General features: G+C 47.4%; 1 protein-coding gene across 2 annotated transcripts in view; it reads left to right on the top strand.

Annotated features, from left to right (window-relative positions):
- The first annotated feature begins 1,101 nt into the window (after positions 1 to 1,101).
- The window catches only part of IGF2BP1 (insulin like growth factor 2 mRNA binding protein 1), a 47,370-nt gene continuing 26,689 nt past the window's right edge, over positions 1,102 to 21,782 (top strand). For both annotated transcript variants that reach the window (XM_020871267.2, XM_020871266.2), the window contains exons 1-2: positions 1,102 to 1,330; positions 2,480 to 2,540. In XM_020871267.2, coding sequence (XP_020726926.1) covers positions 1,156 to 1,330; positions 2,480 to 2,540 — 236 coding nt within the window. In that variant the 5' untranslated portion in view covers positions 1,102 to 1,155. The remainder of the gene's footprint in view (positions 1,331 to 2,479; positions 2,541 to 21,782) is intronic.

Here is a 21,782-nt window from a genome sequence, read left to right as displayed (position 1 = left end):
TCGGGGTCATCTTGGGCCGGAGCCGCGCTTTCCCCCAGGACCCCGAGACGTTAGAGTTCCACAGCCGAACCCGGGGTGTGAGCCATTCTTTCTCCCGAGGGAATCCCGAAACCCGATTTTCTACAGATCCCTGGTTTCCAGCCGCGGTTCCCCGTGTTTTCCGGCTTCCCAGTCCCGCGCTCGCGGGGCCCCTCAGTCCCGGATTCCCCGAGGCGAGGGAGTCTCCTAGAGCTGGGGTAGGGGAGGCCAAGGACCCCCCAACACACACTTAAAGATCTAGGGGAAAAGCGCCTTTCTTTTGAAATCACCGGCTCGCGCGACCCCCTCCTGAAGACCCCAGAGTCCTCGTTCTCTTTGTCTCTCTCGGCCGTCCCCCGCCTGTCAGTCGCTAGCAGTTAGCTGGGGTAGGGTGGGCAAACTCCCCCTCACCCCCGACCACTCGAATAAAAAATAACCGCACATTTCACCCAACCTCGTAAGAGGAGGGAGATTTTGGGCTGGACCACCCTCCCCCAGCTAGGGCCCGGGTAGGGGGATGGGTGGGGGGGCGGGGCGCCTCCCTAGGGGCCAGATTCTTGCAAAGGGGAGGGGGCAAGTAGAGCTACAGGAAAGCAGCCCCCTCCTACCCAGCTTACCCGGGGGGTGAGTTGAGAGCCCACCCCACCCCACCCCCCCCCGCCCCGGGTGGGAGTTTGGTGGGCTGGGCTGGATTGGAGGGCCCAAGGGCCCTGAGGCGTCGGGGGTCTTCCCCTGCAGGGTGGGTGGGGGCTTTCACCACGTGGCTTTGCCTTTTTTTTTTTCCGCTCCATTTTTTTTCAAGTCGATTTTATTTAGAGGCGGCGCCAGGGCGGCCGCGGAGAAACGTGACACACCAGCCCGCTTGGAGGGGTTTCGGACAGAAGGGAAGGAGCCGCGCCGCGTCGTCCGCCTTCCAGCGCGCCGCGGGCACTTCTCCCGGGCCTCCCCGAACTCTCCCGCGACCTCTGCGCGCCCTCCGGCCGCCCTCCCCGCCCCGGCTCCGGACAACTTAAGGGGTGGGGTGCAAAGAAAGTTTGTGTCTGCTGCCGCCGCCTCCCGCCTCGGCCTAGGAGGCTCGCCGCCCGCGCCTGTCAGCTCGGCCTTGCCCGGGACCGTGTCCTGCCCGAGACCGCCACCATGAACAAGCTGTACATCGGCAATCTCAACGAGAGCGTGACCCCCGCGGACTTGGAGAAAGTGTTTGCGGAGCACAAGATCTCCTACAGCGGCCAGTTCTTGGTCAAATCCGGCTATGCCTTCGTGGACTGCCCCGACGAGCACTGGGCGATGAAGGCCATCGAAACTTTCTCGGGTAAGAGTCCACCCCCTCCGCGGAGAAAGCACCGCCTGAACAACGGGGACCTGCTCCTCCTCTTCCCCTGCCCGCCAACTCCTCTCCGATCCCGGCCTGCGGGGCTCGGCCTGGGTACCGACTTCCACCCACCTCCTCCGACGCCCTCTCGGTCCCCCCTTTGACCCCTCGTCGGTCCCTCCCAGCCGGAGATGAAGAGCTGGAGGTTTTAGTGGGGTGATCCCCTTACCCCCCCACCGACGGGGCGGGAGCCCCCGTTGGCAGAAGGGGGGGGAACTCGCCACCAAGGCGACCCCCGCGTGGGCGTCCTTCTAAGTCAGGCCCTCGATGTCCGAGGCTGGACGCCCCTCTCCACCCCCCCGCCAGCACTCCCTCCCTTTCCTCCGCCCTAGGCCTTTCCGGGCGGGGAAGGGTCCTCGCTCGGCTCCCAATCTCCAGGGTTTCCGTGGGGACTGCAGCTTTCGGGCTCGACCTGAGAGCAGCGGGGTCCCGCCTCCCGCCCAGGGCCCGGGGCTTGAGCCATTTTGATTTGAAAGTGGGGCGTGAGCTGGGTGGCGCGGCGGCGGCGGCGGGTCGCCATGCTGCTTCCCGAGACCCAGGCTGGGCCGAGAGGCGCGCGCCGCGGCCGCCGGGGACTCTCCCGCGGGGCCCCGCTCCGCTCCCCCGGGCCTCGCCTCCGTGCCGGTCCCGACAGGTGACCGCCCCGCCACCCGAAACCCTTCTTCCTGGCTAGGCAGGAAAATAAAGTTTCATTCTGCACCCCACCCCCCACCCCCCGCCACACACTTTAGGAGAAACGGGGAGCCCTTTCTCGGCTCCCTCTCCCCACATCTGGGAGCTGTAAAGGTAGCCGGCCCACCCGGCCGCCCTCGCATCTCTCCCAAATCCGGCTCCCAGAGCCGTCCACTAGTCAGCTAGCTTCAGTGAGAGAACAAAACACAAATTCAGAAAACACGATAATGAATTTATAGAGTCCACCATTCCTCCAGCGACCTTCTCATATCTGGCTGCGGAACCCACTACCTGGATTCCTAGGAAGATCTCAAATCCCGGTAACCCCTGAATCACCCTAGTGTCTTTCTCCTTCCTTTTCCCGCCCCTTACTCCCTATCCAAGCCCTCATATTGTCTTTTTCAATTTAATCTGTAGGGAAAGTGGAGCTGCAAGGAAAACGCCTAGAGATTGAACACTCCGTCCCCAAAAAACAAAGGTAGGAACGAGCTCTTCTCTGGGGAGGGGTCAGCCTGGGGACGCTGAGAGGCTGTGTTCAGGGGTCCATCGTGTCTCCAGGGGAAGAAACCCTTTACTGGCCTTCCCACCCCCAACTCCGGATGTTGGGGGCTGGGAGGGAAGATTGGCTAAGATCTTGTAATGGGTGGTTTACAGCTTGTAAAAAAAAAAAAAAAAAAGAAAAGCTGGGGCTGGGGTGGACTAGGAGATGTTACTTGGAGAAGCAAAGGGGAAAAGATCAATAGGGGAGAAACCTTGCGGAGTTTATTCAAGGTGTGTGGGGCTATTTTTGTAGGGAAGCTAAAAATCTTTTTAAAAGAGTTTAGACTCATGGACATTCAACAACTTTCTAGCAGGCCTGTTTTTTCCACCCTTCTCTCACCATAATTCTTAAGTGAATTGGGAGAGGGATCCCCTTTGACTTCCTAGGGGAAGTGGAATGAGTTCCAGCCCCCTAAAGAATTCTATGCTTGTGCTTTATTTATATTTCTGCAACAGGCAAAGGCATAATTTTTTTTCACAGACCCCTACCTCTAGTCCCTCCCCTCAGACATCCACCCCTTCCAACTGGATTTTGCAAATACGCTTTGGCTGTACTATCCTTTCCGAGCCCCCCACCCCCACTCCTTCAGTCCATTGTTACAAGGGGACCATCTGGGGTGAGAGCTTTGTGTTCAGGCTGTGAGCTGGGGCTTTTTGGAGGGTCTAGAACTCCCTGGATGAATGGGGGTGTGTGTGTGTGTGTGTGTGTGTGTGTGTGTGTGTGTGTGTGTGTGTGTAAGAGAGACTGTTCCAATACCTTCCTGTCCTCTCTTTAGCAAAGGGGGTACCTCTATCATGTTATCCCCAAAACTGATTCATGGTTCATATCTTTCATTGAACTCTGGCTGGCATGTATAAAGGCAGAGTCTTTCTGCAAACCTCACTTTAAACGTGTTGACAGTGCAGAATTTTCTCTCCTGTTGCAGTCCCCAGTAAATCTTTGATCCTTTCCCCCCCTCATTTCAACTGGAAACTTGCTGCATTTCAGGATACACCCTGGCTTTTTCTGGGTGGGAGGGTGGAGGTGGGTGACTGTGCTTTTTTAGGGCAGTTAAGAGGATCTACCAAGTTTAATGTGAGAAAAATCTGTTCAGTGCTTTAGCTTGAGATATTTAAGTAACAGGGAACTATTGTATCTATAGATGATCAATATGACTTGTAACTATGTTTATAGAGCTTGTGATTTAACCTCCAGTGCTTGAAATACACTGTTATTGGAAAGGCAATTAGGGTTAAGGAATAAAGAGGCAATAAAATCAGAAGAAAGAAAACAAAGTATTATTTATTATTTGGAAGCATTTCCAGGAGATGGGAATAAGAGAAGTATGTACATCAGTAGATTTACTGAGAAGATAGTGGATTTTTGAACTGAAAGCTGAGTGTTTGAAACTTGTTGATGGGAAATAACCAGAATAACTGGAATTCTGAAATATGTGGAATTTTTTTTTTCCTTTTGCTGTAAAGGATGGTTTAAATTTTAAAGGGAATGAAGTGAAAAGCAAGAAAAATAGCAAAATGTGATGAAATGGAACCCGAAACATTTATATTTTAATTTTCATGGTGCTCTGTATATTATGGATCTTTTCCCCTAAGCCATCTGCTTGCTTTAAAGCCATTTTTAGGCTGCTTCTTGTTCCCTCCAAAATGTATTACTGAGGGCTTCTTTGAGTTGGGCAAGGGTGGGGTTTGTGAGGACTGGGTACAAAATCTTCCTTTCCACACCCCTGTTCAGACTTTTGTGTATTCTCCCCCTTCCTGAAACAATTTTTGAGCACAAACATTGAGTCAGTTGTGTTTTGTTTCTCTGAGTGGTGGTAAGGCACTTCATTTTTCTAGAATGAATCAATTTTTGAAGTTTTAGGATTTAAAAAAGACTTGTTTTCCTGAAGTTGGTTTGCTCTATCATTTTGTGTTCTTTGAGGAAGCATGTTGTGGTATGTGTTTTCAGTCTGTCTGAAAAGTATTTCTTCAGTTGGTTTGTTCCTGACTTTTTTAGTTTTGTGGATGTACAGAACAGTAACTAGTTAATTAACTATGACTAATGTATTCTAAGCAAAATGAACAATGGTGCATATATATATATATATACACACATATGTATATATATGTATGTATATATATATATGTGGGATGTGTGTGTTTGTGTGTGTATATATATTGTTTTCACTGTTTAAAAATAGAGGGGAACTCTTCTTGATGTACTCCGTTCCAAATGAACTATGGCTTTAAATTTCCAAGAGATTCATAAAAAACCTCCCAACCTAGTTCCTGGGGTTTTTTTGTTTTTGTTTTTAGAGGGTGGGGGTTAGCAAGCAAAAGATAACAGTATTTTTTAGCAGTTCCCTCTGAGTAACTGATTCTGAAGTATTAGTATATTTTGTTTTAACCTTGTATCTGTTTGATAAATAGTTTGTTCCTTTTTAAGAACTCGAGAGGAGGAACACTATACATTTAAACTGAAAACATTAAATTGAATTTTTTAGATGAGTGGCATTAAATTTCTCTTGAGATCACCTTTCCAAATACCCTCTTAGTCAGTGTGGGAATTTTAGTCAAGAGTTTCAGCTTATTGTTGAGAATTTATATAAATTTACTGTCAAGTGTTAAGACAAAGGAGGGAAAGCAAAAGCATTTTAGAAACAATTGTGGAAAGCATTTGTATTTATTTATTTATTTTTAAATCTGAGACACTTAAGTAGTGAAGGTAAAAGGGTATCATCCTAATGAGATTTGGGTATTTTGGAAGAAAATTCCTTAAAAGAGAATTAAATTTTTGTTTCATTGACCACTGTGTGTGACTTTTTCTAGAGGAATGTAGCCTAAAGATAGCATACCTCCTGTCAACTGGTGTCATCAAAATAAAAAGTGTTGTTAGGGGAAAAAAAGGAAAGATGTACTCCATTTCTTTAAGTGAAATGTGTTCAAGATGAAGACTTTGATTTTCTTAGGCAGGTTATTGTTGTTTTCTCTGACTTAAAATGAGGTGGGCTAATTGAACACTTTTCCCTTGTATTTCTAACTATCAAAAAATGGTCTTCCAGCCACATGAAGTGTGAGAACTCTCAGAAGAGTATGTATTAAAACTTTATTCTGATTTTAGGGTTTAATTTTTAAAAGTTGGTTGCTTTAAAAATCTCTATAAAGGGATGGCTTGTGTATGGCAACAAATATTTTTAAGTGATTTGTGGAGACACTAAAGAAATAATTGGATCACTGAATGTATTCAAAACAAGACAAAAATTTTGCCTTCAGGAATGGGTTTGCCTTTGAGGAAAATTGTTCTCATGGGCTAAAATGAATTATAAGAAGCAAGGGAATGTCTTTTAAAAAAAAACAATGCTGCAAAGGAAAGAAAAGTAGTAGAGTGGGAGTATTTGCAGGCACTTTCGCCTTAGTGGTTATAGCTGAAAGGTACATTTGACCAGGTCTTCAACTAGTAAGTTGATAGTAGTAATAGTTTGACACTTCTAGTAAAAAGGTTTTCTTAACTAATAGAAGTTTTTTTGAGTTTTAAATAAGTTGAAAAAAATCAGTTGATTCTTAATTTTTGCACTGTTTGGAGGAAAGCTGGAAATCAATTCACTCTTTCCATTTTAATTGTCACCTAAATGTTTGCAAATTAATTTTTTTCACTGCTAGAGAAATCTTTAACTTAGCATTTAGTGCTCAGTATTTGAAGATGACTTTCCTAAAGACAGTGGTATAAGACTGTCCTTTGGAAGAGCTGTAGGTTTCTAGAACCCTTGGCTTTCTAACCCAAAGTAGATGAAATTTTACTCCAGTGGTTTCCCAGATGGAGAACTTTTACGTAAAGAGGTGGAAGAATTTTAATTCCCATCACTAATTTATTCAAAGTATAGTTAACTGCTCCAAATGTAAAATTGTAATGGCATAGACTTCGCTGGAACAAGAGCAAAACATTCTTTCTTGTAATTATGTTTTAGAGGTGAAATACATGATGTTAACCATTGGAAGAATCTTGATTCAAAGCTTCAGAGCATCTAATCTTTTAAAATTACCTTAATATATGTCATTTGAATCATACTTTGTGTGTTTGGGTACTTTTAAGCCTCGTTGTTTTGAGCTTATTTATTCTATAATGTGTAACACTCAGTTGACAAAGATACCACTGAGATAGGCTTGTGAGTATAAAAAAATTTTTGAGTATAAAATTTTTGAACACTAAATTTTTTTTTTCAGATCTGATTTAAAGTGAAAAGAGGGAGACCTAAGTGCTATTTGTAGACCTTTAAGGGTTTTTATGATGAAAGATATATATTGGTCATACGTGTGTTGATTTGTGTGTGTGTGTGGGGGGTGGTGTTGGTGTTGGTCATGTTGTCATTAGAATAAATGTATGAACCAAAGGCATTTGAAGAACAGACATTTTGCCAACTGTTAGAATTTAAATTCCGTCTTGTTCGTTCCCCATCCTCTTAAAAGATTCTTAAAATGTGTCTAATGCCTTCCAGAAAGTGCAGCTTAGATTTTGGGATGGGAGTGTTTGGGAGAGAAAAGGGGAGGAAAAAAGCAGCAGGGGAGACTGGAAAAATCAGACGAGTTAGTCCTGGGTTGGAAATTCCAGACGGGGAAAAAAAAGAAAGAGAGATGGGGGTTGGGGTGGATTGCCCGCTTCCCTTTTAAAGAGGAGCGGCCGGAGGCGCACAGCGACCGACGGGAGAGGGGCTCTCAGATACCAGGTTTAGAAGACGGTGTTAGATTCAGCCCAGGGCAAGGCGATTTTTGCTTTCGGAGTTGCCTCCTTCGCTTTTTCAAAAAGCAGAGAAAGTCGAGGCGGCGCTGGAGGCGCTTCCTGGAGAGCCCGCGCCGGCCCCGCTGCCCTAACCCTTCCCCGCCCGCCGCAGCCCCAGCCCAGCCCCGGCCTCGCAATCTCTGCCCGCTCCGCCCTGGGGCCCCCGCCTGCCTCTGAGCCAGCCCCTGCCCGGGAACAGCCGCAGGCCTGGGTCTCCGAGGAGGGCTTCCTTTCCCAGGGTCCCCGAGACCCCTGGCTGCGACGCGTCGGCCCACAGCCTCGTCTTGGTCCTGGGAGCCCCCAGATCCCAAACCTCGCCGTGGCTTACCCGGCCTTCCACACTAGGAGAGGTCCCAGGCCCCATGGTGCAGACCTTCCAGCGCCCGCGCTGCCTCAAGACGTTTCCATTCTAAGGCAAAAGCTAAAGGCTGGTGGGTGAATGTGGAGTGAAGAGGCAGAGGAGACAGGAAAAGAGCGGGTCAGGGGAAAGTAAGAGGATGAGAGAGGTGGAGAGAAAATGGAAGTGCCTCTAGGTGCTGCCCTGTCCCATAGACCTGAGGCCCTTAGCCATGGGGCATAGAACCTTGGAGAGTTAACAGGGTGGGATAATATTTAATCTTTAGTAGATGGACTGTGTGTCCCCACGTCCCAAAGGCTGACTGAAACAATAACAAAGGGCGTAATAGTAACCAGAGGATCTACCATGGGTTTTATTCAGTTGTAAATGATTGACAACAAGTCTTTCAGTTGGCCACTGGCGAGGCTGTGGAGATCTTTCTCAGGGTCTCCACCAGTGTTTGACTCCATGTTAACGTCAGATTTGCATACCATTTCCATCTGTGTCCAGTCCACACCTTTTTAAATGTCTTGTCACAAGAAATAAGAAAAGGTCTGTCCTTGAAAAAATGTGGAATTAAAATGTATGCTTTTTTTGGTAATTGATTTGATTTGGCTGGAAAACAATCATCCAGGAGAGCGCCTGTGATGGCAGCACAAACAGGGAAATATCCAGTCCTTGGTTTGTTAACTGCGTTCTAGTAGAAGAACCTGGAGTTTGTTCACAAGGGCTCTGTACTTTTTAGTAGGTCCAAGGGGTCATCCTAGTATTGAACAAGCAGAGTCAGCTTTGTAACATCTGCTTCTCCTTTGCAGCCAGTAGGTTTGCAATAAAGAGGCATGGAGTGAAGGAAGAAGAGGCTTGAACAAGCTTTCACCCTAAATGCAGACTGCTGAAATAAGATGTGTGTTGATTATGGGTAAATCACAGGAGGAGAGTAGGTCTGGACCTCATCATTTTAATATAGTTGGAGAAAACTTGATTGCGAAACACTGAAATGTAACTGTATACAGAACAAACACCACCAGAAACGCAGTGCTAGTGCAGAAGTCCAGGTTTCCAGAATCTGATGTTCTGGTCGTGTGGCAGAGAGCAGAGAGCATGGTGAGCCACCAGTAAACTGCTTTTGTATGAAATACAGAGCAAATAACTAGAAGAGTACAAAAAGAATTTTTCACTAGATTGTCCAGATATTTTCAAAGCCCCTAAGGACAAGTCTGATTTATTAGACAAGTGGCATTTTGGTGGCTGAAGGCATATATAAGTGACTGGTCAGGATGGGTGGGAACTTTGTTCATAGTTTGGCCGGGGGGTTGTGGAGAAGACCTCTGTTAGAGAGGAGACGGAAGAAGTGAAGGATCCCTTTTCATTTTCTCTTTCCCTCTACACCATATCTGTTTTGTGGATGTTAGTCAATCCTCTCAACATTTCCTTAGGAAAAGTGGGTTAAGGAAGACTTCATTTTTATTCATTTTGAGTTAGTTTCAGTTTTTAAAAATTAGTTTTTCATCCAGATGTTTTGGCCACTTGGAATGGAAAATGTTAAGTCTGAGTGAAGTTTGATTGGATGGTTTAATTTAGTTAATTGGATATAGTTAGAATCTTTAAGAGGAGAAATGAGAGAATTTAGAAATTTTTAGAAGATTGTTTTGTGTAAAGGTTGTTTATGGAGTCTGAGTTCTTTGGCAACAGGAGCAGGGAGGACAGGAATCATTTTCAGAGTTCTCAAGGCTCAAGGAGAGAGGAAGCACTATTATTAGGTCAGAGACTCATGACCTTCCCTAGGTCCCTACCTCAGTCCTACAGGAGTGTGGACACCTTTCCAGGTGTCTCCAGAGATCTTCGAAGAGCTTTGGAGTAAGGCAATGACTGGGAAATTGGAAAAGTTAATTAATCTCCTTGAGCCACCATTACCTTAACTGTAAACTGGTGCTACCACAAATGAGCTGTTCCTATTCTTTGTTTTCGATATGGATTTGTGCCTTCTGTCTTTGGACTGGCTGAAACCATTGGGCTATTTTCCTAAGGCAGTAGGTAGGGTGTTCAAGTCCACTTCTGTGAATATGGTGTGCATTTTATGTGGAACAATGATGGATAGACATATTGAAGGGGATTTGTGTGTAGGATGCTTTTGATAACCTGTGTGCTAAAAGGAAAGGCCACCTTTTGGGAGATAGAGATGAAGCTCATCAGGGCAACTGCCAAGAACCCTTAGATATGGGCCCTACCATTGTCTCTTAGCCATCCTTTTAGGAGAATAGAGCATATTTTCCATTGTTGATGCCCTCAGCCTGGACCAGGTTCCTCACTGGTGCTACTGTCAAAGGTGCTTGTAGGTAGGGAAACTGGTGAGGGGAGAACTCCCCTAATTCTGCAGATGAGGTAGGTGCTGTGAGTATTCTGGGTGAAGGGGACTCTTAAGTCCTCTAGAAGGTCTGAGGAAGGAAGAAATAAGCAGCTTCCGCTCCCTGGTAGGAGATGGGCATGTTTGTCTTGAAGTTCTGCTCTTACTTAAGCTAACAAAGTAGGCATTCTGGAGCTGGGGGTCCCCTTGGGTTCAGAGGTAGTGACTGCATCCATGGCTCCCCTCCGTGTGCTTGCTTAGATGGCAAAGCCGTGGTGGTCTTAGTTTGTTTCCCTGGTCTGGAAATAGTCTCCAAAGGTGTACTCCGGACCCACCTTCTTGTCCACTTCCTTTCTTCAGCCCTTTCTGCTCAAAAGGTACAAACATACTTACCCACGGACTTAGAGCCCCTTTCCACAGCTCAGTCCAGAGAGTGAGGATTGACTCTTCTCTTAGTGGGGTGGGGAGGGGTAGGGCTTTAAATCCGGATGTGGTTTTTGGCCATTTAACAGGCTTGTGACTTTAATCAGTTACTATAAAGGGTTTTACAATTAGTTTATGTGGAATGATGTGTGTTGCCTCTTTTCTGGAGTGGCATTTGGGATTGCTTGGGGCTTGTCAACTTTCCATTAGGTACTCTTGAGGGGGAGAAAATGAGGGGAGACAGGAACTAAAGTGGGGGCTGTTGGGTGGAGTAAACTTGTTGGGGCTATCTATTCAGAATTAGACATTTATGCCATTTCCTCCTCCAGGTCTCTAAGTTGCTTGGGAGGAGAAGTCCAACTGTAATAGAGAGCAGTTGCCTTGGCAGGATTTGGAGACGGAACCCTAAATTAAAGGGCAAAGACGATCCTTCACAGACGTGGCTGTTGGTGGCTGCAGCCAGTTTGTTCTGAGCGAGGACTGGATGTAAATAAGATGGCTGGGGAGACAGCAGGGTTCAGAAGAATAATCTTTTCACTTCTTTTTTGGAGTGTCCACTCCAGCAACTTTTTATTTAATGTGGAAGAAGGGAAAATCTAGCTGGCTGAGGTTTCATTTTGTATAGAGGGGTTTCCTCCCAATGTTTATTACCATTTGATTCAAAGCTGCTTCTGCTGACTTTTTAGAATAGGCTGGAATAATATAAGTCTAGAATAAGCTGTGGGAGGCAGGAGGGGGAATAAAATGATTTCACAAACCTCACAACCTCACAGATCTCTCTGATCATCTTTGTTTCACTTTCCCACCCTTGCCCCTGACCATCTTGGGTAGTTTCCTTTAAACTTTTTTTTGGCTGTGCCCCTTGGTGTGTGGGATCTTAGTTCCTTAACCAGGGATGGAACACCTGCCCTGTACATCGAAAGTGTAGAGTCTTAACCACTGGACCTCTAGGGAATTCCCTGAAATTTTAACTAGAAGAAGAATAATGCCTGTCTAGGCCCAAGTTCCTCTCTTCTCCTCTAAAACACCACACGGTCAGCCACTTTAGTCTGAGTGTGTGGGGGTCTTGCTACTCAGTCATCAGCCATTTTAGGGGATGAAGTGGGGCGTTATTTTAAAAATACATACTTACAACTAAATCATGTAAGAAAATATTTAACTAGACATCTGATAGTTTGCATATTGCTCCAAAGCTTGATAACCTCTATTCATGCATGTATGCATGCATGCACTTATTTTTATCTATTCAGAGTCTGCTATTGACATGCCCTCTGCCAGGTACCAGAAATACAAAGAACAAGATGTAATACAAAGACAGACCTTAGTCTTTAGTGTGGAGATGCAAGGAAATGCACTTTATCAGATCATTTTTCTCCTGGAGCTTTTAGGTTTCCTCCTCTATCCTTGTTCTTTTTTTTTTTTGGATAAGCTGTGTGGCATAGTAAAAAAATAACTTTAAATTTAAAAATTAAATCTTTATATTAAAAATTAAAATTAGTAAGCAATAATTAAAGCAATTTCATGAAGTAAAATATATAGAGCATATAATTGCCCATTAAGTGCCCAGTTCAGGTGTACTACAAATATTCACATTGGTGTGCAGCCATCCTCTCCACTTAACTCTAGAAATCCTTTCATCTTGCAAGACTGAAACTCTGTACCCCATAAACAGTAACACCCCATTCCTACCTCCCTCCATTTGTATCATCGGTTTTGATTTTCTTACATGGTGGCCGCCTCCCCATTTTATATAAAATGGGAGTCTTTGCCTGACCCTTCTCCGGAATTAAACATTTGATTATTCATTGGTTTTTATCTAGCATTATTTGGTCTTTTTCAGGGCAGGGAATGGAGACATAGGGAGAAGGAGCTGCACAAAAAAGGTGCAAGATAACATTCCTGCCCCCCAGCATTTTCACTTTAGATCCAAGAAAAGCTGTGGGACCACAGAAGCCAAGAGACCGAAATGGGAGGCACACAACCTCAGGAACTAGCAGGAGGTAGGCTTTGAGTGAGTGTAAGCTGTGTTTCGGAGGATGGGCAGAAAAAATAGGAGTGGATTTGGGAGAAAACTGTGGGCAGGCAGCGAGATGTTTGTGGGGTGATAACTCTTTTGGAAGAGAGTGGTGTTATCCTAGTGGGGAGAGCAGAGCCCCCCTCCAGGTAGATACTGAATATGTCACTGTTATTTCCCCTGTTGAACATCTTCTTTGTGCTGTAGCTCAAAAGATAAGTGCCTTTTGCAATGATAAGCATTTATTAAATATCTACTCAGATGTAGGCATTGTTCCTACATTGACTTCTAAGAACCCTGCAGGCATTAGTCTTCACGCCACAGAAGGAGCCGAACCTCTAAGTGGTTATGGTAGCTTAGCCAAGGCTCTACCTTGAATATGGAGTGCTGGGATTCAAACGCAGACCTTTGTACCTTCAAGGCTGAGCTCTCTTAGAAGGTGGGAGCAGCTGATCCTTTAGGAGAAGTTGAATGTTTTTTGGGGGGAGAGCATAAGGTTAGCAAATAAAAACATGCCTGACATTATTTTTTCCCCGTGTTCTGAGCCTCCTGACTCTGTAGATGTTTTATACCTGCTTTGCATTGTATTTTCATCATTGGGATTTTCAGGCAATCTTGACTGGTTGAAGAAAACTAAGAACGTTCTCCCTCTGTCTGGGCAGCTGTGTGTGATAGGAAATGGGAATTCTTCTCTGAATGAAAAACCTGCGGAAAGGGAGCCAAATGAATTGGAGAAGGACTTGAATGGTTTAGGGTTCAGATGTCCATCTCAGCTTGCCCTCTGGCCAGATGTGGGTACACTTTGGGATCTGGGGTCAGTATCTTCTTGGGCCTCCTGCCATCTGAAACCTTCCCATCTCCAAACCCGGGAAATAAACTGGGTTTGTATGTAAGTTCTAAGAGCTCCCATCCTTTGGCATTCTTGGAGGTGCCAGGGCTGGAGTTTGGGCTGATGTTTTTTTTTTTTTCCCTTTCCTTTTTTTCTTTCCCTTTTCCTTTTGTTTAGGTTCAAACCTGGGGAAAATGGGAGGCTGGGGGGAAGGGCAGGGCCCAAGTGGCTTCCCCTCCCACCCTGCCTCCTCCTAGCAGGAAAGGACAAAGAGTTCACCTTTGTTACAAGCCTACAGAATCATAATTCATAGCTCATACACGTTTTTGAGGAGCGAGAACCCAGTTACCTTTTCCTGATTAGCAGGAGCAGGCTTCATGGTGTGGTGACACTTGCGGGCTAGTGTCAACTTGGGACTAGGCACTTAACCTCTGAGCCTGTTTTTGAGCTGCAGAATGAAAATAAAAATATTCTCAATATTCTGTCGTTTAAAGGCTCAAATCAACCTCTTGTGTTCTAGGCACATAGGAGAGTGTGGATTGTAAACCTTACAGTGTTAGTGGCTCAGCTGTGTCCGCCTCTTTGCTAAAGTACTGTGTAAACGTGAGTTATTAATAAGACTATCATTAACTGATGACACCCCAAGAGGGCAGACAAAAGAATGTCATTCGCACCCCCAGACAAATGCCCTACTCTGCATGGAGGTGTGACTCTTTGATTATAAATTTTCTATAGTGGCTTCCAGAACGCCCTGGGAGGAGGGTCTTTTTTTCTCGAGGCCCGGAAGGCCTCTTGGTTCCGCGCCCCCAGCCCACCCCACTCCCAGGCCTCAGTTCCTGCCTTCTCAGTGGGAGGCCTCCCGGCCCGGGTCCTGCCTCCTCCCACAGCCCAGCCGAGGTCTCTAAGGAATGCCGCCTCCCGGGCCATTTTCTCCCCTCCTGCTTCTGCGGCCCCACTTCCAGCCCCCTACCCCCAACCGGTTCCCACTTAAATGCTTGCAGGCCTGTTTGCAGGCGGGAAGCCCCCTCCCCCACAGGACCACCTCAGTCACAGCCCTGACCACAGGGAGGTCGGGTCTGGATTTACTAAAGGACCCCAGAGGGGGAGCCTGCCCCTCGCTGGCTGCCTGGCTCGCTGATGGGGTCGGGTTTCGGCCGGTGGCTCTGGAGAGAGAGACAAAGGGCAAAGTCCTGGTCCCCACCCCCACCCGGCAACCCCCGGCGGCTGTCCCCTCCCCCTCCGGGCCCTGCGCGGGGAGCCCGGGGCCCCCTGGGCCGGGTGGGACCGGCTGTGGAGAAGTCGGGAAGCCGAGGGGGTTCTGGCGGCAGAACGTTCTAGACCGCGGCCCCCGCGGGCCCCTGGCACACCCTCTGTCCCCCTCCTTGTGCTCTGCCAACTCGGCCCACCCAGCAGCCGGCTTGGGGGGCTGAGCGCTCGGCTTCCCCCGGGTGAGGTGAGAGGGGCTGGGGGAAGGGGCCGGCCCACGTGGGGCACAGGCCCGGCGACGCCAGCCCGGCCGCTCAGCTGCTCGGCCCTTCTCAATTGCCCGTTCATGAGGACTCCCCTCCTCCCCCCCAGCTGCTGCCAGCCCTCCCCCACCCTCAGCTGCTGCCGCCCTTCCCAGGCACCTCTTTCTCCATTGCCTTGCCGCGCCTGCTCCCCGTTGTCCTCGCCGCCCTGGGTCCCTTGGGCTCTTAGAGCCCTTGCCCCTGCTCCTGGCCCAGGATGAGGAGAACCATCTCGCATGACGCAGATGGGACGCCCTGGCGGAGTCTGGGACTGGGGAGAAAGGCCTTTACAGAGAGGGCATGTGGCTCCCGCACAAGCCAGGGCAGAACTCAGGGCCGTGGCAGAGGAGAGTTGTTTTGATGCGCTACCCACTAGGAAGAAACAAACAGCAGTTCCTGAAGTTTTCGACCACCAACAGGTCTGTGTTGGCAGCTGGAAGAGAGAATTCCTTGAGATTGTTAACCTCCTATTGGAGGAACACAACCAGAGCGCCTTCCCACCAACCGGGTGAATTGTATTTTTCAACTTCCACTGGCGTACATTCCCATCCTTTCACAGGAACAGTAGCAATTCCAAGGAGCACCCGAGTGACACCAAGGTCTTTCTTTCTCAGTGCAAATTGTGAGTTGCGGAAGAAGAGAAGACGGTTTCTCTTAAGACTGGTCTAGTTTCCATTTCTTTGCTTCTCTGCCTCAAAATCTTAGCCTGGAGCTTGCTTCAGAGCTTGCTGGTCCCTCACGAGGGGAGGACCCCCCCTGCCGCCCTCTTGCTTCATTTCTAAGGCACACCCTGACTGCTTTCTGCTGAGTGGCGGCTCCACCTTCAGCCAGGTCTCTGGCCCCTGAGGCCAGACCTTTTGGCTCTGAAGCTTCTTGGAGAGATGCTGATATCTCCACTGAGGGGATGAAAGCTAACTCAGTCTCCATGAGGTCTTTCTAGCCTCCTCTACCTTTCCCTCTGTCAGAGTGTGTTAGCCTCCCCCACTCTGAGGGAAGATCCCGGAAACACTTCCCACTACCAGCCGGAGAATGAAGGTGTGCAGTGTCCCCAGTGGTTCATTTCTTACCTGCAGCGTCGCTCCCTCCGCTCGCAGGGTCGTGCTGCTCACAGCGGGCACCTCTCCTGTTTGTCTCCATGCATCGACTTAGTGCACGGCTCCGTCACACCCCGCACCTCACACTGTAGAGCTCGGGAGGCCAGCCCTGGCTCTAGGTAGCCCTCAGGTGAAAGAGCATGGATTCTAGGCGGAGAGAGCACTGGAAGGAGGGAGTGGCAATTGGCCCAGGCCGACTCGGAATTTGTCTCGAAAGAGCTCCACCGTCTCAGCTTCTGTTTTGGCTTCCTCTGGCGCTGCCCAGATGGGCAAGGAAAAAAAAAAGTGGGCTCTCTAGTCAAACCGTGTATTTCCGAGATGAGTAAATTGAGCAAAGGATTTATTTCTCCTTTGCTTGCTAACACCAGGTAGCGCCTTCCCAACTGCCTGTCACCTTTGCACTCCTGCCTATCCCAAACCAAGATGAAATTTTGTAAGACAATATTTGGCGACTATACTTTTTCCCTGCTAACAAATCTCTCTGACAATCATCCAGCCGTATTATAGTGTAGTTAGCTCTTCTGCAAGTTAAATCCTGTGCCCAAATTGGAGCCGCATGCAATAAAAGCCAGTTGGCACGCACTTAGCCATACAGAATATGGGCATTTTTCCTGCTGCTGACATTGGGGCTATACAAGCTTCTGCTGTGTTAACACTTCTTGTCAGAGAGAAAGAACCGAAGTTTGGTGAGATGAGCAGAAACCAGCCTGGGAGGAGAGCTGAGTTCTAGTCCTACCTCAGTTTCCAAGTCTCTTTCCTTTTCCTGTGCCTCGGTTTCTCCGTCTATAAAATGAGGGTGACTATTTAGGACTCTGTTAGACCTCATGGTCTACATCTGATTTCCTCTGTGTAGGAATCTGATTTTCTTCAACTGGAACTTCCCTGTTGCTGGGTTAATGATGTGTGTGTGTCCTTGGTCATCTGAGAAGCCTAATGAATCCCTGTCGTCTTCCCTGATTCCATGCAGACCAGAAGCACTTTAAACACAGCACAAGAGCCTTCCAAAGAGGGAATACGATTCGTCCCAGAGTTTCTCCCCAGAATTTGCTTCCTTTCCTCAGCATTAGCTCAGGAGCACCCACTGAGCACGTGGGCCAGTGTGTGCGCTGCATACCTTTAAAAGACCATGCTGGAGGGACCAGGGATACGTTCCAGTGCTGTCCCTGCTGTCCAGTTCCCCAATACTTTGACCCCTTGCTGGTGGCATCTGCTCTGCCTTGTCCTGCATCTTCCAGCAGGTCCGTGTTTTCCTTTCCAGCCCCTACCCTGCCCGTCAACCCGCCCGGCTGCCTGCCTGCCTGTCTGGCTGCCCTACCTCTGGATCAGCCTGGCACAGAGCCCTGGGCATTGGGCCAGCTTCTCCTCCCCTCCCCAGCCCCGCCCCCTTTCTCAGCTACTGCCATCCTTGGAGCGTGCCAGGTCCGCCCCCTTCAGAAGCTTTCCTCCACAATTATTTTTTTCTCCACCTCTCCACTCTACAGGGATAAGGAGGCAGGGTGGGGAGGAAGGACTGGGTCACTGGTGATCTTATGGAAAGGGCAGAGGTTGGCACATTAGGACATCTTTTATGTGTGATTTTTCAGTTGGGCAAAGCAACTGGGATGGAAGCCAGCTTTGGGAGGGGGGCGGTGCCTCTTCTCTGGTGTCAGCTGCATGGGACTCTCTTGTTGAGGAGTCGACAATATCACCCACTTCTGAAGGGTTCTGTGCCCAGCCCACCTCCTCAATGCAGTTAACCTCGTCTGTTCCCTTCTCCCTTCCCTAACCAAGCTAGGGTGTCCTGCTGGACTGTAAACTGAAAGCAGAAGCCTTGCCTGGCTTCCTCATCCCTCCATGCTCTGTACTGCGGCACCGTGCCTTGCACTGTCCAATAGAAATGTGAGGCAAGGCACATATGTAAGTGTAAATTTTCTAATAGCCACATTGAGAAGAAACTGAAAAAAAAAATTTATTTTTGGCTCTGCTGGGTCTTCATTGCTTTTCGAGGGCTTCCTCATTTCGGTGGCTTCTCTTGTGTGTAACATGGCCTCACTGGTTGTGGTTCACGGGCTTAGTTGCTCTGAGTAGCGAGGGATCTGCCTGGACAGGGATTGAACTCACGTCCCCTGCATTGGCAGGTGGATTCTTAACCACTGGACCACCAGGGAAGTTCAAAAAAAGTTAAATTAATGTAGAAGTTTAACTCAATTATTTTCAAAATTTATTCAAAGATTATTGTCAGCATGCAATCTGTATAAACTTACTTTTACTGCTTTATTATTAATTTTTGGGGATACTACCTTCCCCGGTGGCTTGGCAGTGAAGAATCCGCCTGCAATGCAGGAGACCCCGATTTGGTCCCTGGGTCAGGAAGATCCCCTGGAGAAGGAAGTGGCAACCCACCCCAGTATTCTTTGCCTGGGAAATCCTATGGATAGAGGAGTCTGCTGGGTTGCAGGGTCAAAAAGAGTCAGACATGGCTGAGTGACTGATCATGATGGGCATGAAGTCTTAGGAACCCAATGTGTAATTTATTTTCCTGTGAGAGCCTGTTCCAATTCATATGATAAGTTTTCATTGGACACATTTGATCTGTATTTAGAGTTCATAAAATTTAGAGAAGAAAAAGTTAAATTATATAAAACCTTTATTTTAAAGAAAATATCCAGTTGCTAATTTGAAGTGCTCAGTTAGCCACATGTGATTAGACTAATGGCTACTGCAGTGTGGACAACACAGGTTCAGTGCATAGCAGGTGCCAAGAAAGTCTGGAATGAATGACTCCAGCAGCCAGACACCAGAAACCTTAAGAAAGTGGTAGTGACCTTGACTGCTGGTTAGAATGAAAAGAACATGGTGTCACGGCAAGTTTGAAAAATCTTAATTAGTTGCTCACTCTTTTAAAATAGACAATAACCCCAATCGCATCACCAGGCAAGTTTCATTTTCTAATTGCCTTGGGCTTATTTCTTCCCACGTTTTCAAGGAGATGCCTGGAGGCTGGAGTGAATTTGGGTATCACTGGGGATGAAGTTAAGTGTGGATGTGTGGGAGAGTGTCTTAACTTTGGGCTATGGATGGATTCCAAAGCTTTCATTAACCCATGAAATCTTTAAATTGTGTGCAGAATGTTTGCATCTTTCTGGTGAAGAGTGTTCTTAACCTTTTATCATATTTCCTAATGGGAATCTCCAGGGGAAAAATTGGTTCACAACCACTTATGTAGACCATTAAGACACAGAAAATCACTCTAATTAAAAAAGTGTAGGAACTTTTAAAATTAGTGGTCCTGTGGTTAGAACTTCGTGCTCCCAGTGCAGAGCGGCCTGGGTTTGATCCCTGATCAGGGAACTAAGATCCCACCTTCCACAGCAAAGATGCCACAGTGAAGATCCTGCATGCCACAACTAAATAAATATTTGGCACAGCCAAATACATTTTAAAAAAAGAAAGTATATTACTATGGGTGGACAGGGTTGATCTCTATCTGGGAACACAAGATCCAGATTTGGTCCCTGGACCAAATGAAATAAAGTAAAATAAATTACACATTGGGTTCCTAAGACTTCATGCCCATCATGATCAGTCACTCAGTCATGTCTGACTCTTTCTGACCCTGCAACCCAGCAGACTCCTTTGTCCATAGGATTTCCCAGGCAAAGAATACTGGGGTGGGTTGCCATTTCCTTCTCCAGGGGATCTTCCTGACCCAGGGACCAAATCCGGGATCCCTATGGATTGATCTATGGGGACCAAATCCCAGATCCAAATCTGGATCAGACCAAATGGACTGATCTTAACCCTTGTCTGTGATGTGAGACAACTGAGGTCTGGAGAGTTGCAGGCCTGACTTGCTCAAGAGCATGCAGCCTGCTAGTCAGAGAACCATGACCTGGGGGAGAGGTGGAGATGAGGGTCTAATCTGGAGAATCTGACTTAATCCTAGTTCTCTGGAGAGATGAAAGCCTTGGTTTGATTCTGATAGGAGGCTCTGGGGGTTGGGGCCCCAAGCCTGAACAGTTTTCCAAAACCTACTATTGCCTCTCTCCCCACAACTGGCTTGCTCCACCTTGGTGTAAAGGGAGGCTTTTCTCTAGGGCAAGATGAGGTCTCTAGCATAATTGAAGGTGGCATCCTACTCTCTGCAAATGGGGGTGGAAGGAGGAACGAGGTGGTTTGTCTGCAGGGTTAGAACAAGAACACTTCCCGGGGCAGGCAGCTTTTAGCTGTCCTCCCAAAGACCTAAAGACTTCCCAGGGCGTGTTCTGTCCAGGTGTGCATCCTGCCGTCTGGGGAGTCCCCCTTCTGAAAGTGTCCTACGTGTGCATCTGCCTGTCTCTCTACTGGACCTCAGCCCTGTTCTCCTTGTCCCCATGAGGCGCCTCACCAGGGCCTGGATTCTTGCTAATAAAAATAAAAGAAGAAAACTTCATTGGCTTCGACTCATTAATTTTGAATCTGTGATGACATTAAAATTGGGTGAGCTAGAATTATCTTTTTTTAAAAAGTTTTTGTTATGGAAAAAAATATTTTGAAAAGTAGAAAGGATAATTGAATAATTCCCCCATGTACCCATCACCAAAAATTACCAAATCATATTCAATCTGTATTAATTTTCCCCCTGGTCACTTTAAACCTAGACATGACATTTTATCTGTAACTATTTCAGTATGTATTTCTGACAAATCAGTATTCTATCATTTTGGCCATGCCTTGAGGCTTGTGGAATCTTAGCTCCCCTACCAGGGATTGAACCCTTGACCTCTGCTGAGTCCTAACTGCTGGTGTGAGTATCTGACTCTTTGCCACCCCACGGGCTGTGGCCCGCCAGGCTCCTCTGTCCATGGGATTTTCCAGGCAAGAATACTGGAGTGGGTTGCTATATCCTACTCCAGGGGATCTTCCCAACCCAGGGATTGAACCTGTGTCTCTTGCATCTCCTGCATTGGCAGGTGAAATCTTTACCATTTGCCACCTGGAAACCCTCTAACCACTGGACTGCCAGGGAATTCCCTGACTTTTTTTTAAGAATCTGATTTTTAAAAAAATGATACAAATGAACCTATGTACGAAACAAATAGACTCACGGATACCGAAAACAAACAAATGGTTACCAAAGCCTGTTACAATATCAAATATCTAGTCAGTATTCAAAAACCATAGAACCACTTTTCAACTGACTATGGAAATATGTGTCTTAAGAAGTTACAGGTGGGGTGTTTTGACTTCCTGGAGAGCAGTACCCACTCAGCATGTCTCCTCTTCACTCTGATGCTTGAACTCTGAGTATTTTAAATGTGTCCTCAAGGCAAACCTTTCCTGTATTTTGGCAAAGACTTTTGTTTCCTTTCTGTCTTCAAAAAGGCAGCTCAAGGGGGCAAGCCTGGAAAAGAGCCTGAAACCAGACAGCCCCTGTGTTTCAGTACTGACTCTGACTCTGGGTGTCTGACTTGGCAGATACTCAACCCCTCAATCTCAGGGCCTTGGTCTGTAAAGTGGAGCCACAGTTACCATGGGCATGGATAGTGGGAGGCTTCTTGGAGGTGTAGAATCTGCACCTGGCGTCTGGTAAGCTCTCCTGAAATGTTAGTGTCTTCCTTATTGAACTGTTTTCCTTCCCATTCAAGGTCAATGACATGGGACCAGAGCTCCCTGCCCTGGGGGAGCTTCCAGTCATACTTCCTGGTGCCCAGCTCCTGTTATTTCCAAATCTCTTGTTTTCCTACTTATCTCCTTAGCTGTTGCTCAGATGCGCTCTCCCTCTGGTCTCTCCTGTAATCTCCCCTGGGCTCGAATGAGGTCACTTGGTCCCTGTGGCCCTCCTGTCCCCTGCTTGCTCCTAACCACATCAGAAAGGAACATCCCCTATGATTGCTCTGTGTCTGGGGAGCTGCCTCGG

This window comes from Odocoileus virginianus, chromosome 17 (assembly GCF_023699985.2).
Source record: "Odocoileus virginianus isolate 20LAN1187 ecotype Illinois chromosome 17, Ovbor_1.2, whole genome shotgun sequence".
Lineage (NCBI taxonomy): Eukaryota > Metazoa > Chordata > Mammalia > Artiodactyla > Cervidae > Odocoileus > Odocoileus virginianus.
The sequence above is the reverse complement of the archived record's forward strand: the minus strand, read 5'-3'. Positions and strand labels throughout refer to the sequence as shown.